This window comes from Macaca mulatta, chromosome 1 (genome assembly GCF_049350105.2).
Source record: "Macaca mulatta isolate MMU2019108-1 chromosome 1, T2T-MMU8v2.0, whole genome shotgun sequence".
Lineage (NCBI taxonomy): Eukaryota > Metazoa > Chordata > Mammalia > Primates > Cercopithecidae > Macaca > Macaca mulatta.
Genome location: NC_133406.1, coordinates 148591307 through 148610324, shown reverse-complemented (window position 1 = coordinate 148610324; position 19018 = coordinate 148591307). Strand labels below are relative to the sequence as shown.

General features: G+C 41.2%; 1 protein-coding gene across 2 annotated transcripts in view; it reads right to left on the bottom strand.

The window, feature by feature from the left end:
* Positions 1–19018, bottom strand: part of TGFBR3 (transforming growth factor beta receptor 3) — a 206181-nt gene that overhangs the window by 28343 nt on the left and 158820 nt on the right. The window contains exons 8-14 of one of the 2 annotated variants that reach the window (XM_001098281.4): positions 13750–13939; positions 11688–12025; positions 11113–11265; positions 8672–8812; positions 8342–8500; positions 4368–4667; positions 741–861 (exon numbers count right to left, since the gene is read on the bottom strand). In XM_001098281.4, coding sequence (XP_001098281.3) covers positions 741–861; positions 4368–4667; positions 8342–8500; positions 8672–8812; positions 11113–11265; positions 11688–12025; positions 13750–13939 — 1402 coding nt within the window. The remainder of the gene's footprint in view (positions 1–740; positions 862–4367; positions 4668–8341; positions 8501–8671; positions 8813–11112; positions 11266–11687; positions 12026–13749; positions 13940–19018) is intronic. The other variant, XM_015144723.3, reaches the window with a different exon arrangement.

The window sequence follows — 19018 nt, the reverse complement described above, 5'->3', positions numbered from 1 at the left end:
ATCCATTCCTAACATTTGTTAGGGCCCAGCTCTGCCTCTCTGCTGCTCTGGCGGGCCAGGCCCATGCCAGGTCTGGCTCTGCCCTGCCTGTCCTCTCAGGTACTGATGTCACATCCCTTAGGGCACATCCTTCCTTTTCTCACAGAAGATACAGCTTGCTGAATGTTCCTGCTTGTGGAGAAAGGGGCATGCTTGGCTTCAAGCAACAAATGTGGTTGTGCAAAATTCTGAAAACTGAATTATAAGATGAATTTTGGGCAGTGGTTCTCATCTGTTACACCTAAGATGAATAATGTTCACATATTCTCAAAGGCATCTGCAATTTTGATAGAGCAACACAATAGGTTATAGCCACCATAACCTTTAGTAGTAGATCACAGAAAGATGAACTGTGGATTGTGTGCAATTCCCAGGACATGGGACTAACTAGAACCCTTTTTTGCATACTCAAGGAAGCATATTTGAATGCAAGGGAGAGTGACCTTATGACAGGAACAACCTAGACCTGATATTTTTTACAAAGGAAATCATTTTCAAATAGATTACTTACAACTAAGCCGTAATGGCTGTAAGAGAACCAGCTAAAGAAAGGACTCTTCGGGCAAAGAATGGTCTTCTAAAATAACTAACTGGCCCTTTAGTTATCTTATGAATAAAACTGGACTTTGATTTACAGTATTGGGTCTTCTTAATGAGCAGCGCTCAGGCCCCATGCTCTGATCATGCCTCCCAAAGCACACCTTTAGATTCTACTTCATGGTGGATCACAGCAAGGGGCTTGGTGAACGTCTTCTTATTCTGCATCATAGCCCAGATTATCGAGGCATCCAGCGAGGTGCAGGCTTCGTCAGGAGGCACGCACTGCAGAGAGGCAGAGCAAAGCACAGAATCAGGGGTTGCTCAAAAGTGCCTTCACCAGCTCTACCTGCACAGCTGTCCTGTGGCCTTTTATCAGACAGCATACAGTCATTCACTACAGAAAAGCAAGAAGGTGGGTGTTTTTCAGAGAACACCAGATAACCTGGGAGATATCACAGCAGGCCCAGTAGATTTTTGGTTGTACCTGAAGATGCAAATATCACTGGATAGCTTCTCAATATTGTCCTCCCCCTCCCCCTCTTCCCACAAAACTAAACATCTTAGTGTTAGTTTGAAAAATAGAAAAACTATATGCCTAGTGTTGGTCCTCACCAAGCTGGCTTCATATGCACGGTTCATGTTTGTGATTGGTGATTGTGGGAAATTTCCTGTAAAGATGCTCCTCAACTAATGATGAGGTTACATCTTGACAAACCCATTGTAAATTGAAAATATCACTAAGTTGAAAATGCATTTAATACACCTAAAGTACCGAACAACATAGCTTAGTCCAGCCTGCTTTAAATATGCTCAGAACACTCACATTAACCTACAGTTGGATAAATCATGTAACACAAAGCTTATTTCATAACAAAGTGTTGACCAGCTCACATAATTTATTGAATACTTTACTTAGAGTGAAAAACAGAATGGTTGTATGGGGACTGTCTATATTGCATTATGAAGGTGACAGATTTTATATTTTTGTCCAAAAAGATAATTATGTTGTTGAGTTTGTTTCATTTTTAATCCTGGTATAGGCTCATGTAAAACTAAACTTTCCAGGGTCATCTGCTTTTAATGTTTCAAAATGCAGATCCTGGGGAGCTGTGCCCAGGTTGTGGAGGCCATGAGGTCAGCTGCTTCTATTCTATTTCAAGGCCTCAGACCTATTAATGAGCATGCCCAGGCCCACTACATCTGTTTTGAAAAGATATGATCACACTCCCCACTTTTTCTTTAAAATAACTTTGGTTTCTTGTCTATACTTATCAATAGGTATAATTCTTTTTTATTTTTCTTGAGACAGGGCTTTGCTGTGTTACCTAGGCTGGAGTGCAGTGGTACAATCATGGGTCACTGCAGCCTTGGCATCATAGGCTCAAGTCATACTCCTGCCTCAGCCTCCCCAGTAGCTGGGACTACAGCTGTGCACCACTATACCCAGCTAATATATATATAGTAGTGACAGGGGTCTCGCTACATTGACCAGGCTGGTCTCGAACTCCCAGTGATCTGCCCACCTCAGCTTCCCAAAGTGCTAGGATGACAGGCATGAGCCCACGCCCAGCCTAATAGGTATAACTCTAAAGTAAATGACAGCTTCTGTGGCAAGAAGACATATTAATACATCCATTATTTTAAACATCTATAGCAGGCATCCCAAAAAGCTAATTGAGTTCCATCTTTTCCAAACACAAAAGAGCAAAGACTTTAGGCCTTGCTGTCATTGCTGCTCTGAGCAACATGCCAGTCAGACACTTCTTATAAGACAACACTCACCGCCCCACCCCTACCCCCTCAAAAAGAGAAAAGCCTTTAACAAGAGCCCTCTTGTAAAGAAAAACAACACATTTTCGGTGGAGGGGCATGATGATTGACAAGATTTGCATTTTGCTTTCCTGTTTTAGTTTACTGTTACTTTCCTACTGAGCTCTTCAGTTAAGCAAGAGTCTATGATTCTACATTTAACTCAGTGGTGTGTGACCCTGGGCAAGACACTGTACTCTCTGGGTCTCGGTTTCATCAGCAAAGGGCAGGGTTTGTCTCAACAATCTCTGAGACCTCTTCCTAGAAGATGCTTTGGCTCTCTCTATTGTCACAGAAAGCACTCAGAAAATAATAGAAATGTGAAAATATTACCTACAAGCAGCAAACAGGAAGACAGTGGTAACAGCTCATCCAAGCCTCTGATGGATAAAGGGTGGGCTGTCATTGTACCTCCTCTACCGAGGAGGGAAGCCAGGTATGATTATAACAGTTTTATAAATGAGGAAATACAGACTCTGAGGGGTCCAGGGACTGACTTAAAGTCCCATTGGTGGCAGCAGACCCTCCTTCTCAATCCCAGGCTCTTTCCATGTTATCTTATCTTGGGGGTAAAGGGTGACTTAAGGTTTAGGGTTATATCCCATCATGTCATCCCCTGAGGTTTAGAACTCTCCTTAAGAGTGTTCTGGAAGAAAATTTTAGGATTAATTTTCCCAGATTAACACACATGAAGCTGGGCTGTTCCAGGCCAGGTCAGAGAGAAGTAACAGCCAAAGCCACAGTAAAGATCCCTGGTAACTGCTAGCCCTCCCCTCCAAGACCTCTAACCCTTAAACGTTACCCTTCTGCCCACAGGAAGCAGTTGGTCCCGTAGCCATACATGAAGCTCCCCATGGCTCTCTACCACTGTCCACTAAGCCCCAACCCTGATGGCGATACCCGCAAGGCTAAGGCATCACTGCCGCAAAAGCAAACTGAGGAATACAGTCTAAATCACTGTATATGTGCTCCTTAATGATTATGATCGTATCTGCTCTATTTTCGTATGCAAACGAAATTCTCTTGGGTATTATCAGAGAAAAGGATGCCCAGGGTAAATATAATGATGCAAGGAATTCAGATCAATTGTAATCTATTTGGAAATGATAGTTTTTCCTCCTACCTCCATACCTAAGACTTACAATTTGTGAGTTAAATGAGAAAAATTCCATACATACATTATTAATAATACTGCTTGATTCTTAGCCTTTTAGACATTGATATATGACTACGAAAGAATTGGAAATCAGTTTACTCTGTGTGAGATAGCCACAGAATAAATGCATGTATGAAATTATACATAATTATGGCAGATCACAGAAACAAAACTATGGCAGAAGATACATTTCATATACAAGGCCAACCTAATGGGTATCATCATTAATCTTGCACATCTCCCCTATCATAGGCATTCCACCAAAGTCAAATGGTTCTGCTTTTTGTTATGGCAACAGACCATTCAATCTGGAGAGTGACAGGAGGCAAATATGATGAACTGGTATGAAACTGAGAAAAGCTAAAATATTTGTTAGTTTCCCCTAGAAGTCTCCCTGAGACAAGTCAGCCTTATAATTCACACAGAAAAGGTTAAAAAACAATTACAATGCCAGTCTCAGCAGGACCTGGAAAAATTAGTTCTCACAATGAACTTGTCCTTTCGGCTTGCTGTATCTTTGGCACTGCAAACTATCTGAAAAGCAAAGATAAAGCCAGACCTCTCCCTCCAGGGAAAACAGTCTTGATTTATCACTCGTAAGGTACTACTAAGTAGCTCGCATGGAAAAAAGAAAATCATGCTGTCAGGATTTTATTATCTAAGACTCCATAAAACTCACAGTTCCCTGCTAATACTGACTTTAATACTTCAGTTGGGCAGTTCCAAAACAAAAAACCTCAACCTGCAAGACCTTGGGATTAAACTTTTCTGCCTCACCTAAAAATGCCAAAATAACCATCCGAATGGATGAAGGCCCACAAACCTTAGGCAACTTCTGGGGGTGCTTCTCTGTCTTGGTACACAGCGTCAGCTCACACTGTAGAAAGAGCAGTGAGGTGTTGAAGACGGGCTTGAAGACAAAGCTGAATCGCTTCTTATCCATGTCGGCTTGCGGGATAGGAAAGTGCACTCTCCTGGGACTGTAGAATTTCACAGATTCATCTTTAGGACAAATGTTCTCAATAATGGTGTAATGAGACATCCTATCAGGGTTCGAATATGGAGAGATAAAGCACGTTTGGATGGCAAATCCCAGTTCTTGTTCAGCCTTAGTAACAGATACCTACGAGAGGACAGAACGATGAATTAGGAAATGAGTTAGCATCTCACTTCCACTTTAGGCACAAGGACCATATGCCAACACAGCCCTTCAGATGACACGCTGCTTTATCTTCATACCATATTTATAGCCTTCCTTCTCATTACAGAAGTAACACACACAAACGTTGAAAGAAAAAGATATTTTCCATTTCAATTTGATATGGATGGTGACAGTGAATTATTTCATTCAAATGTTAGTCCGTTAGATTCAAATACAAGATGAGTAAGTCTCTTCCACCTCCCGGAGAGCTACAAATAAAAGCGTATTTTGCATTTAAAGTGGATTTTCCAAAGTAAATAAAACACCAATAGGCAGAGTCCCTAATGCTTTAATAGTACAACACTTACAAGCTAAGCTCTTTTTTAAAATCGACCAAAAAATAGAGTTCAGTGGCCAAATCTACTTAACCTAGGCAGGAAGACTGAGCTTCTAAACTGCAAAAAGTCAGAGTAAGCCTGATGAGAGTCCTGCTTCATTGGTGAGAAGGCAGAGCTGGCTCCGGTGCCGGGTGTCAGCGACGGTGCAACCCGGAGGCCATCATGGGCCTGGTAAAGTGTCCCAGCTGCTGGCAGATCCAAATCAGCCTTGCCAAGTACTCCCCCTTCACTCCACAAGCCCAGGGGTAGTTTAGGGGAAATCTAATCTGGAAATGTTTCCGACTCATTTATACTTCCCCCTTTGAAAACATTTGTATGGGCTACGTCCAAATTTTGTTAAGGTTCTTTTCTTTAGAAACAGGAAGTAATGTTTAGCCAAGTGTAAACAGAATTCAAACCTCAACTATCCTAAACTTAGCTAAAATCCCCAGACCAGACTAGATTCTCCATTTGGTGACACGTGGATCACTGCATGAACTGCCCCTCCCTGCTATGCCTCGTTCTTTGACTAAATTTAGGATCAAAATAAACTTTAACACTTGTAGAAACAGCTAAGTCCTTATCCATAAACCAGCAGCCCCAGAATCATTTCAAAAGCACGGAGATAGAAACAGACATTCCGCGCTGAGCTACCCAGGGGGAAACCCCTGACATCACACGGGGCTTTGAATCCACAGCACTGCTGTGAAAGGTTCCTACCTGGCGGTGAACTGCAGGACACTCAACAATGAAGATGCTAATGAAGAGGATGCTAAGAGGAAGTGTAAATACTAACACTTCAGTATTTTTGCAACACTTCTGAAAAACAAGATACTCTATCTTGGAAAGGTGGCAAATTACATATGTGCTATTACTAAAAACTGCCCTTTATCATGAACTCAGAACCCACATGCCAAAATGTGTAACACAGGGACCGCAAATCTTTTCTCTAATCTCAAAGGAAAGTATGTAGTGGCAGAATGTCTAAGGTATCCCAAAAAGGGATACCTTTGTAGCAGAGGGAAAATATATATATTATTTTAAAATATATTTTTACATACATAATTTATATATATAAATTATCAGCAAATCTTTTACTAAAAAAGATTTTACTTTTAGACCAGAAGTGAGTAGGAGAAGGACTACAGGCTTTGCAGTGAGATGAGCTCATAAAAACCACATGCTCTCCTGCTCACATGCTGGGCACTGAGACTCAGTTTCCTCACTTACAGAATGAGAACATGAATACCCACGAGATATCATAATTGTGAAAATTAGCAAAGTAAAAGTTACATGCAAACAACACAGCTCCCAGAGCATCAATAAATGCTACCTATTAGTAGTAGTAGTATTCTAGATTTAAAATTTTAGGTTATTAACAATCGGGTTTGGAAATTCCTCAACACAAATGAACCAAAAGAAAACTGCCATTATGTGACCAACAGTCACCTGAGATGACCAATGAACAGATGGCAACACTGTTAACTTGGATTATGAAAGGGACTGCATGGTGTAGAGGGAATAGAGGAGAAACTATGAGAAATATAGGTGATATATGAAAAGGCATAAATGGGAAAACAAGAATGGGGAAAAAAAAAAAAAAACCTACCAATAACACTTTTCAAGTAAGCCAGCATTTGAGGGATGGGGGAAAAAACCCAAAATATCCAGGGTAAGGTACAGGAGGAAGACTGACCACTGACTGGCATAAATGAGCAAAGCCAGGCATAGACTTGGAAAAGAACAATCTGCAGTTATGCAGCACCCCTGAAATCCACAGCACAAGAGAGCTGTTGACCAACTGCCCATGTGAACTATACAGCCAGAAAAGCAAGAGAAAAACAGCCATCTTGGCTTAGGAAGAGCATGTAGAAGGCAGTATATTTTCCCCAATGGAGAAAGAAGGTGTGCTCAAAGAAAGAGAACTCTCAGAATGGGGGAGGGGCCGAATCCATATGATCAAGGAAAACAACATCTAGCACCAGCAGGCTCTGTCCCAGAGTCAGTGCAAATGTGAGAGTTATATGTCTTTCCAAAACAGAAACACGTGCACCAAAGTCACTTTTAACATGCGGAAGTATCCCGCTTTGACCCTTTAAGCTTCTCACCCCTCCCACTATGAAGCTGAGCTTGCAGCTCAGCACCAAAACCAGCTCATTAGATGAGGACCTTCCCATAAGATCAACAGATGATATGCCCACTGGAAACACTAAGGTTGAAACATGAAAGTTTGTACCCAGGGCACAAGAAACAATAGACATCCTGGTGCCATAAGGACATTTATCTTTTCTAGAATCCAATCTCTGAACCTGGATGTTTGCACTGATAAGACGTTATGTTTTCTCCCCTTTCAAATGGCACTTTGGAGATAAATGATAGTCGTATCCAGCGAAGAACGGTCAGAGCTCTGGAGCCAGGCGGCCTATGAGCACTGAATCTGAACTCCACTAGTACCAGCTGTGTGGCCTCAGACAAATTTGTGCCTCAATTTTCTCATCCATAAAATGAAGGTATTATTAGCCTCCCTCATAGGATGGCTCTAAAGAGTAAGTAACCGCTGCAAGACTTACAACTATGTTTGGCACATAATAAATCTGCAGCAAATGTTAGATGTTGTTATTTCATTATTACCATGACTGCCTAATATTCTGTAGTCACTCCAGATTCCAGATTTAGGCTGCAAATGATTATTAACATTATATATAGGAAATAGTTTTAATAAGTGTATACAGATACTTAGATCATGATCTAGAAAAAATTTTTTCATGAGTTATAATAGCACATAGCATTTCACTTAAAAGTGAGTGCAATTCAAAAGATAACAAGTCAGTTTCAGTGGCGGCAGGGACCCACAGGGATTTGGCTGCCATGCTGGGAGCCAAGGGGACTGTGCAGGGAAAAAAAAGAAATAAAAGATAACATATGAGGTGGTTTTGAAATATTCCATGGTTAACTCTAACACTGCAACTACTGAACGACTGTTCCAAAAGCAAAGGACAGGGCTTTACCAGTAGAATTCACACTTGCTAATTTTTTTTTTTTTTTAAACATTCGTCTACAAAACACTGTCTTCACTTAGCATAATGTATTACATCTTGAAATTTCCTGCTTTGGTCAGAAGTCAACCTGGAAGTGTTCTCTGAGCCAAGCCCTCATCAGACCTGGTGAAGGTCTGTGAGGCAGGATAGGAAGAGGTCTGTACAGGGTATTTTAGCTGATGACTAAGGAACTACAGCTCAGCGCTAACCTAAAAGCTCAAGGCTAACTTTCAGGTCTCACCTCAACATAAACGTGTCCATTCTCTGCCACAGAGAAGACCCCCTGGGAGGGCACCAAAAAGAGGTCAGTGTTGTAAAGCTCCATGTTGAAAGTGATGTTTCCATGGGGCTGTTCCTGGAAGCTGCTGGGGTTCCTCACCTGCTGCAGGCTGCAGTTAAACTGGAAAAAACAACCCACAGGAAGATTAATGACAGTCACATGAAGAGTGAAGGCCCTGTAGCTTCATGAGCTTTAGCCTTTTAACATCTGATTTTATTTTCAGATAGTCCCTAACTAAAAACAAAATAGACAGCATTTTCCACAAACCCCCTGCTGATAACAAACACGTACCACCACAATTTCAGGTCGGGTGAACAGGGAAGCATCTCCTTCATCCACATCTCCCGGAAATCCATTATCACCTGACTCCAGATCTTCATAACCATCTGGCCAACCACTACTGTCCCCAAGGGCTGGAACCTGTATCACAATCTAAAAGGCAAAGAAAGCACAGCCAGTGTTATAAAAACGCCAAACCATGTGCATTTGGTTCTGCCTCACACAAACACTCATGTAATGATTCTGATGCAAACTGAAAATCTGACTTTAAGACAAAAAAATAAAATAAATAACCTCCAAGCTTTTTCGAATTTTATCTTCAAAGTGATGAAGAATAAGGAGAAGCCCAACGCAGGTTCAAGTTAAAAGCTAAACTAGTATTTGTATTGTCTTGTGAAAAATAAATATTTATGTTGTAACCATACTGAATAATGACGAATGACTTCAAATGATGGGAAAACACTAGATACTAGAATGGAGTTGAATGGAGTTGTCAAGAGGCTTTTCTATACCGTGAGAAGGGGCTTCCCCTTAAGAGTCTTTATATTAGGCCGGGCGCGGTGGCTCAAGCCTGTAATCCCAGCACATTGGGAGGCCGAGACGGGCGGATCACGAGGTCAGGAGATCGAGACCATCCTGGCTAACACGGTGAAACCTAACACGGTGAAACCCCGTCTCTGCTAAAAAATACAAAAAACTAGCCGGGCGCGGTGGCGGGCGCCTGTAGTCCCAACTACTCGGGAGGCTGAGGCAGGAGAATGGCGTGAACCCGGGAGGCGGAGCTTGCAGTGAGCTGAGATCCGGCCACTGCACTCCAGCCTGGGCGGCAGAGCCAGACTCTGTCTCAAAAAAAAAAAAAAAAAAAAAAAAAAGAGTCTTTATATTAAAAACTCTAAGACGTACTAAGTTGGTGAATACAAGGAGCTTCGTTATATATATCCTTAAAGAGTTGTAGAAAGTTTGGTTGAAGTCAGCAGCGAAGGACCTAATGCTTACTATGGAGCACATCTTCTCTTTGTTGCTGTGCTCTTGTACCCCTCTAACTTTTGCTCATTTCTTCCCTAAGAAATCCTTCTCTATGGTGTATGGATGTGGAAAAGAATATGTTTTATTCTAGGAATCTTTTTTTTCCATCTTTTTCACTATCCACCTGCAGATATATTCCAGGAATCTATCTTGACATAGGTTGAAAGTATGATTCCTGGATTATTTCTAAATAGAATGAGAAAATTCACCCAAGGGTTGTGACTCCATAAATGAAATCCTAATTTCTCTTGCTTCACATGCTTGGATTCTGAACATGCTACAGAATAGAAATATATAGTAAGTCTGAAAATTACAATTACAATTCGTGAGAACAGCTAAAATAGTCCCCGAAGAGAGTAGGATGGGAAGAAAAAAAACAAAAAACTGCCTTTCTCTCTGTACCAGGTCCTCCAAAGAAAGTACTGACGCCAATTAAAGGAAGCATCTAGGATATTGCTAAACTCAAAGATCATAATAAAGAAAAGAAAAATATGTGAGAAAAAAAGGAACTTTAAGGGATCATTACATGCCTTTCTCTCCTGAAGCAACTGGCTTTTTTTTTTTTTTTTTTTAACTTAACGGACATATTACTGTAGCCACTCATTGGTGTTAACTTGGACCACAGTTTTAAAATGCCATAATCAAGTATTTCAGTATTATATGACATTCATTATATCTGTAGACACTGGATAACTGAAAGAAAATTCATGCTGTAATTATCAGGAGGTCAAAGGTTAATAAAGTAATGATTTGAGTAACAAAAGGAGATTAGCAGGGCCTAGCCTGGTGTCTAGGAAAGATTAGTGGACGAGAGGTCAGGAAGTTGGATTCAGTCGTCCTGGCTCTGCCATGAGCCCATCCCTGGAGTTTAAAAAAGCAAGTCTTTTTAACTTCTTGGAGTTCAGTTTCCTCACCTGGTGAAATGAAGCTGAATAAGCTCATCTTAGGTTCTTTGCGGCTCCAACAATCTAAGATTCTCTGAGGAACAATATACTTGGGCTCATGGGAGAGCCATTTCTCACAGGAACTGCGCTGACCAGAGCACCGGATTGCTAGCCTCTCTTCTCTGGATTGGGTCAAACTAGCAGCCACAGCTCAGCCACCCCATGTCAAAGCTGGATATGGCACTAAGAAGACACCACCTCCCCACCCCAACCCACCCTGTGTCAAAGGTGGACACAGGGATCTCTGAGCCTGATTTTTTACCATTAAAAGTAAAACCCAAAATGCAAAATCAGCACTTTAAAGTTCTTTTGAAACGAGTTCAGGGTCAAAGTACATCCATTTTGTTGAGAACTGACACTTGGCTTTGTTCAGGCCTGGGGTAAAAACCCTCTTCATCTTCAAAGAAATGTTAAGTCTAATTTTCAGGGAGCACACAGCCAGGCTCTGGCAAAGGGCAAAGCTTTGTTCTGGAAAACACTCACAGAGTTATAGTAGACCACACCATCGAGGGCTGACCACCGGGGCCGCGTACCACAGCCATTCAGGGGAGACTCCAAAACAAAGTGTGTGCCATTCATCTTGGCCTTGCAGGTAGGATCCAGCAGGGTGACGTCCATCCCCGAGTAGCCACTGGCCTAAAACAACAACCACCGAAGACATAGTCGGAGGCCCACAGGCTGTTCTGTTGCATAACTGACACAATTGACAACTGCCTGGTCTTCCAAGGACAGGAAACAAGAGGCCTGCATCGTTCCCTTCCCCACATATCTCTTCCCAGCTGCCCACCTCTCAACAGCCCAAGGGTAATATCTGTTGGCCTTGGCAATTCAATAGCAAAATATTGACACACGTGGATCTGGAACCCCCCCGTCCCTGAGAACAACAGGAACCGGGTGAGAATCGCAGCCAAGGGGAAGTAGGCCCATCCAACTGAGAAAACAGTATCAAGCCTCTGGAGTTCAAAAATGAAAGAGATAGGGAGAAATTACAGATGCAGACTGGGGCCAGATGGGAAAGGAGGTGGCCTCTCTTCCCTCTTGTAAGCAGCTGCACTGACCTGAAAAGAATCTTTTTCTACAGCCACGATCATCTTCTCATTGTCACATTTGACAGACAGGGCAATATCCACGCTCCCTTGCACCTCTTCTGGCTCTCTGAGACCAGGAAACAGCTGTATGCTGGGAATGACAGGGTCCTTTGGCCTAGGGAGCCCATCTTCTCCCTCTTCATTCCAGACTCTCCTGGAAATATCTGGGAAAGGAAAGGGAAGGCCTCCATTTTGGCCTCCCCCTCCCTGGATGGGTGGGTTCTGCAGGGCAGGCAGGGCACCAGGGTCCAGCAGGATCCGCAGCTCAGGAGGAATAGTGTGGACTTCCTCATCTCCCATCTCCTCTGCTGGTGACAGAAGGCAAAACATCATCAGTGTTTGATGCCAGGCCACCACCAACATTATTATAGGCAGAACAGGAGGAATTAGCATAGAATGGGCAGGTGTAAAATGACATTTAATAAGCAATGTATAAAAGTCATTAGAAATCTAGAAGCCTGAATTCTAGTCCTGCTGTTCTCTCTAACTAGCTCAGTGGCTTTGGGCAAGCGGCTTGCTTCTCTGTGCCTCAAATTTGCTTTTCCAATTTTTTAAATTAAGCAGTTGGAAATGATTAGTGGTTCTTAACTTTGGCTACACATGAAAATCACTTGGGAGCTTTAAAAAATATTCCTATGCCCAGGTTGTACCCCAAACAATTTAAACTCAGACTCTCTGGGGTGGTACCCAATCACTGATATGTTTTAAGCTCCCCATGTGTAACTGCAATGTGCACCTAAGGCTGAGAGCCAATGGAGGAGACAGTTTCTAAGGCTGTCCAAGCTAGAAAAATCTGTGATTTGAGTAAGTTACATGGTGCAATATTATTCCACTCAAATGCCACTAAAATACTTTCCTTGAATCAAGAGATTCTTTTGAATAGTTTCTGTAAGGATGTCTTGAAACATTATTGGTATGTGAAAATTACTTCGCCACCTTCTTTTTGACAGCTAAATGTTAACAGGTATCTGGGCACCTTGGCCTTTTAGAATGTATTCCCTTGAAAGTTAAGAAAGAGCTGCGTAGACACATTCATTCCTTCAAAGGGAGAGATGTATTTCCATATAATCAATAATCAATTATTTTTTCATATTTCTAACAATTAAAATAATAATTTCCCCAGTTTTCTTTATATCTGCTATCTAAGGCCAACTGATGTATACTTGAGGTCAAATCCATCTCAGTGGAAGCTGGAAGTGAAGATGACAGTTGGACATTATGTCTCCTTTAATAGTATTCTTTGGAAAGGACGCTAGAGCTGTAAGGGTCTAAAATAAGTCACAGCTTTGTAGGGTTTTTAATCTGTACTTTCACAAAAACCTTCACAACAACCCTGTAAGGTCAGTCCTATTATTTTCCCCTTATTACTGAAGAAAAATATGTGGCTCAGAGGTGAAGCGACTTCTCCCCAAACAGTGACTAAATGGTAGAGCTGGGGCTTGAACCTGTACTCCTCATCTTTATTCTATTGGCATTTCACTCAGTGGCGGTACCATGAGCTGAGGAACAGGTCTAGGGATCAGAAAACTAGGCTTTCAAGTCATGCTAGCTATAAGACTCCAGAAAACCTCAAGAATTTGTTGAACCTCGGCTTTCCACCCCATCCAACTGGGATAGTAACTCCTGCCTTCCCTCTGGGTATGAATGCCCAAGTATGAGTCCTCGTGACTATTTTCCTAAAAGATACAGCCTTTGACCATGAACTTCTTTCCTGCAGTCTTAACTCTTCTGTATTCTCAGCCATAAGTGGCCATTAGGTGCCTCAGAGAGAAGAACCTAATGTGGTCACACTGAAGATAACCTATAATAAAGTTCTCTGAATATGCATTCAACTCTATGTCACTGAAAATCTGTATTACAGTTTCCTCAAAATCTCTTTCTAGGTAATTTTAAGCCTTCTGATAAAAAGTAGTCAAATTATTAAAATGTGCAAGAGAAAAACAGCAACATATAAGCTGAAATGACAGTTCCTCACTGGAAAAGCTTCATTTGGAGGATATTTTTTATATAACTTAAAAAAATTCTAACTTACCATTATTTTCAAGCCGAAGATGAAATCTATTAGCCACAGGAGCCATTGTGTATGAAGTTATTGGACTATAGCCATTGTCCAAAGCCCACTTCATCAGATTCCCTTGGGTTGAAGGAATGTCATCTCTTATTGATTTGGTCATTGTCATAGATCTTTCACTCTCTTTTCCAAAGCCAATACTGTTAGGAGCCTGAAGATATAGCAAAAAAATTCACTCATGAGTCTAAAATTAAACAGTACTTTAGATAATAAAAATTAAATATCTGAAATAAGTAGATTCTATATTGTGTATGAGTGAATTTTTTATTCTTTTGACCCCTATTTTCTTTGGGCTAAGAACGATGATGTGAAAAACCTTTAATAGCAGATTAAAAGACATCTACGCATGCTATGCTTGATCATACTATTTGTATTGCCTATGCTGATAAAAAAATCATCCAGTGACATGTAAGTAGTTACATAGTAAGTATACCTAGCTATAACTATACAGTTAGTCTAATGTTTAAATGATTAACACACACAGTAAATATGTATAATAATCTTTCCCTTTTTACTTAAAATGACATATGAAGTATACAGACAGACATGTTATATTGCCCTCAAATTTCCATGCTTCCACTTCCTATTCCCCTAGATTTCAATGAAAGCAGTCAGTTACACCCCTTAACAATGGAGATATGTTCTGAGAAATGCATCATTAGGTGATTTAGTCATTATGTGAACATCATAGAGTGTACTTACACAAACCTACATGGTACAGCCTACTACCTACCTAGGCTATATGGTACAGCCTATTGCTCCTAGGCTACAAACCTGCACAGCATGTTACTGCACTGAATACTGTAGGCAGTAGTAACACAATGGTCGGTATTTGTGCATCTAAACATAGAAAAGGTACAGTAAAAATATGGTATTACAATCTGGTAAGACCACTGTCGTATATGTGGTCCCTCACTGACTGAAACATATTATATGCTCAAGACTGTACTTCAGTGTGGAGACTATCCCATCTATATAAACTATTAAATTCCACATGGTAAAACAACCAATGTTTATATTTCATCTAAAATGTATGATCAATGAGCAATTCTATAATTGTATTCATTTGCCAATTCTATGAACCAAATATACTTACATCTTCTATTCTAAATATTAATTAATTTAGGTTACTCTCCCCTTAAGTATCACTATTTTATCCAGTAATACAAGTAGGTCTTAAGATTAGCTTTCAGAGATGGGTGCAATAGCTCACACCTATAATCCTAGCATTTGGGGAGGCTGAGGAAGAAGGATTGCTTGAGCCCAAGAGTTTGAGACCAACCTGCGTAACACAGTAAGATCCCATCTGTACAAAAATTTTAAAATTAGCCAGGCATGGTGGCATTTTCCTGCAGTCCCAGCTACTCAGGAGGCTGAGGTGGGAAGATCACCTGAGCCTGTGAGTTAGAGGTTGCAGTGAGCTATGGTCATGCCACTGCACTCTAGCCTGGGTGACAGAGTGAGACCCTGCCTTAAAAAAAAAAAAAAAAAAAAAAAGATTAGCTTTCACTGGATAATCAATTACAAAATAAAAATGATAGAAATATTTCTGGGAAAGGATATAAATGGACTCTACTCAACCAGGTTATTCAACAAGGACATGGAAGGTAAATTTATACATCAACTGCTGACTCCTGTGGCAGTGTTCTCATCAGAGGGTGAGAGAGCTGAATGCTGCAGAAGGGACCCCAAAGGGAAGGCACCATATTTTCAACAACTGCACCAACAGGGCTGGAAAGCCCTTCCAGCATGCAGATTACACCATTTTCATGCTGTATAAAAATCACTTTAATTTCCATGCCCAGTGATTTTCTCCTGCATGCATGCAGCATTTTTCCTAAATTCCTCATTTGTTTCCCATTCTGTTTGCCCCTAACATGACTAAATATTAATCCTTTCCCACTGTAAAACCCTAAAAGATTCACAGGCTCTAAGTTCTCTTGGCCTATGTGGTTGTGGGATATTGGCTGAAGCCACATATATTTCAACTCAAAGCTTAAAGGATCTCATTCAGTATATTTTTCTATTACCTAAAGTGCTTATGTGTGGGAATACTGCCAGACTCACCAGTCACAAATACTACAAGCAAAGGAACCAGACAGAACTTTAACCAACTTCTGCAGTCATTTGTAAACTCAGTTTAATAGATTCAGAATATTTTAGCTCTTACTCCAATTCAGAAAAAATCTCCTTAGGGTAAAGAAGGGCTAGGGAGGAAAGAAACAAAAAAGGATGGAAGGAAGGAAGGAAGGAAGGAAGGGAGGGAGAGAGGGAGGGAGGGAGGGAGGGAGGGAGGGACAGATGGAGGGAGGGACGGACGGAGGGAAGCAAGGAGGCTAAAATAAGATAATGAAAGATCCAATTTATTCTTAGAAGTTTTTATTCATTTAGTTAACAGTAATTTTTTAGGTACAGCTTCTTCCAGCCTTTCAGAGCTACATGTCATTTTGATTGGCTGGAGTCACAATTGGCCTAAACAATACTGCTTGCTCTCATCTGCCCTAGTCTTTCATGTTGTTGGACAACTGAGAAAGTATCATATTTCCAGAACACTATCATCATAACTGCCACCTGTCCTTTTGCACCAATGTGGAATGAGCTGTTTGCACCTTTCCACATTAAATCTAGGAGCTGTCAATACATGTCATTTTGATTATGTCTGGGAACTTAAAAGACTCGACATCTATCTACACATTTGTAAAGCAGCAAGGCTTGGGACAATGGCAGACAAGCTGGTGGTTCCCAGCTTTGAGCAAATTCTCACACTGTACCTCTGGAAGTCCCTAGGCTTTTTCCAGCTCTAGTGGAGCTACTCCAAATGTAGGTGTACAAGGGGGGTCTCCAAAAACCACCACCATCTTTTCCAGCCATATCTTCATGAAAGATGAGGAGTTGAGTCTAAGTGCCTCCACACCCACCCATATTTGCATCTGAACTGATGGCATAGGGGAGGGAGGACTAGGGAAAGGAATGGCCAGAGAGGGTAGTGCATATGCCCACTGGGATTTTAAAAAATGTCTTCTCTAGGAACAAGCTGCCAATCATCAACCCTGAAGTTCTGAGGCCACATGAAATAACATAAGAGGAAACCTCTAACACGTTTCCTCCATCTATTCTTTTATGTTTTAGAGGTTCTTCCTATCATAAAAGCGATTATGCATAGTCCACAGAGGACCTGAGAAAAGAGCCAGAGCTGGACAAGGCAATGTAGACACCTCCAGTGTTCCCATTCTTGCCCACTGCCTGGCTCTTTGCACCTCTTCTGACCATTTCGTCATCTGGAGGGCACATTCTGCCTATGCCCCACCCCCGACACACACATGCATAAGACATCCATGTTTAATGGTGCTCTTCTTTAAATTACTCCATCAGGCTCCTTACAACTCCCTTAGTAGACTTTTTTCTTTCTTTTCACCTTATTTGGAGAAGTGCCTTAATTGTTCCTATAGACACCTGAAAGAGTTATTTATGGAAGGAAGATGAACCCCCTTTCTATGGCAGGCACGCTGCTAGGCATGTATTATTTTATTTCTCTTCCATAATATAAGGAGACAGGCATTACTATTCCTGTTAGAGAAGGAGAACCTAAGACTCACAGAAGCAACACATGTAGCTGAGAACTTACATGTGCAGGCCCTGTGTCCAGTGCTTTAGATGAAATATCCTACAGGCCCTTAACAAGTACTTGGCGAATAAATGAACAAACAAATGAACTCAGCTAATGAACTACAAACTCAAGGTGAGTACTGTCATCATACCCATTTCACAGATGACCAAACAGACTCAGTGTTCATCAGTTAGACTGCACAATATCTACTAGGAGTAGTAATCATTGGAGATGGGATTTAAATCTAGCCCTGTCTGGCACGAAGTCAAGATTCTTTCCATTCCACTATGCTGTCTCTAAAGGAAACAACTAGAAACAAGGTTTCTATAAACCACTGCCCCCTTTCTAAACACTAATTTAAACTTTTGTAGGAGGTCACAGTGGGATTGCCTTTCCCTCACAGCACAGTCAGAATTCACATCTGAAACAGGGAATTAGAAAATCACAAAGCATCAACTGGTTGGGAGAATAAAAAAGAACATCATGAAACATTACCTAATTGTTTAGTAATGTTGTCATGCATTGTCCAAAATTGGCCTGGAACAAGAGTACAGCCAAGGAGAGGAACATAAACAGATCTTGCACTGGGATGAGCAATCTCATTTCTAGCCTTTCTGATTCATATGAGAGATGGGGACATTCAAAGTGAACTCCAGGACTGCCATGGGCCACGCACACATACTCAGGGAGAGAAAGAGCCATTGAAGGGTCAAGGCTGAAAGAATATTTACACAAGAACTCCAGCAGGGAATTAAAATGTACCGTATGTTTTTGCCTTTCAAAGCATGATTCCCTTTCCTGTTTTTGTTATTCTGAAATTAAAAACATTTGGCCGGTGTGCCAGGCAGCAAAGGCAGCAGACAGCCCAGGTCACCAACACCCCTCATGCCATGCCAGAGAAGGCAATCAAAACATCTCTGACTTCAGATCATGGCTAGGCTTTGGGCTTGACAACAAATTAATGTATCACCATTACATATGATGGCTCAATGGGATCCTAGCAAAGTTTAAAAAAAAAAAAAAAAAAAAACAAAACCCACGGGAACCAGAAACAATTACTTTAAAATTAAAATATGTGTGCTAGTGGTTTTGCCTGCTGCCTCTGATGAGTGCTTTTACCTGACGTTGCCAAGGGAACTGTTGGCTTTGCTCACTGTGGTATCACATGGAAGGTGCCACGAATGAATGAATAATACCAAAACCAAGGGCATCCCTCTCCCAAAATACTGAAAACATAAAACCCACTTCAACTTATTCAGTGCAGGTACTAAAAGAGAAACTGGCCAAAAAAAATTTAAAGACGATGCATAAAAATTTGAGCCCACAAAAGAGATACTAAAGAGATAATTATCTTCTTAAAAAACAGGGAGGAGGATTTTTCTTTAACTTTCAATAATTCAGTCAAATAGTTATTGCCTAAGTATATTTGAGATAAGATTTACTTTACCAAGTTTCAACATTCAACTTTTGAGGAAACCAGCTGCTGTTTGCCCATCATGCCAATGGGCTAAGCCTTGTGCGTACATCTCTATTAAATAGAGGGCCTTGGGAACAAGCTGGAGTAGACTTGTCCAGCATGATTTCACTGACTTCGCAGTTACTGTGATTCTTCTATCAGTGTTT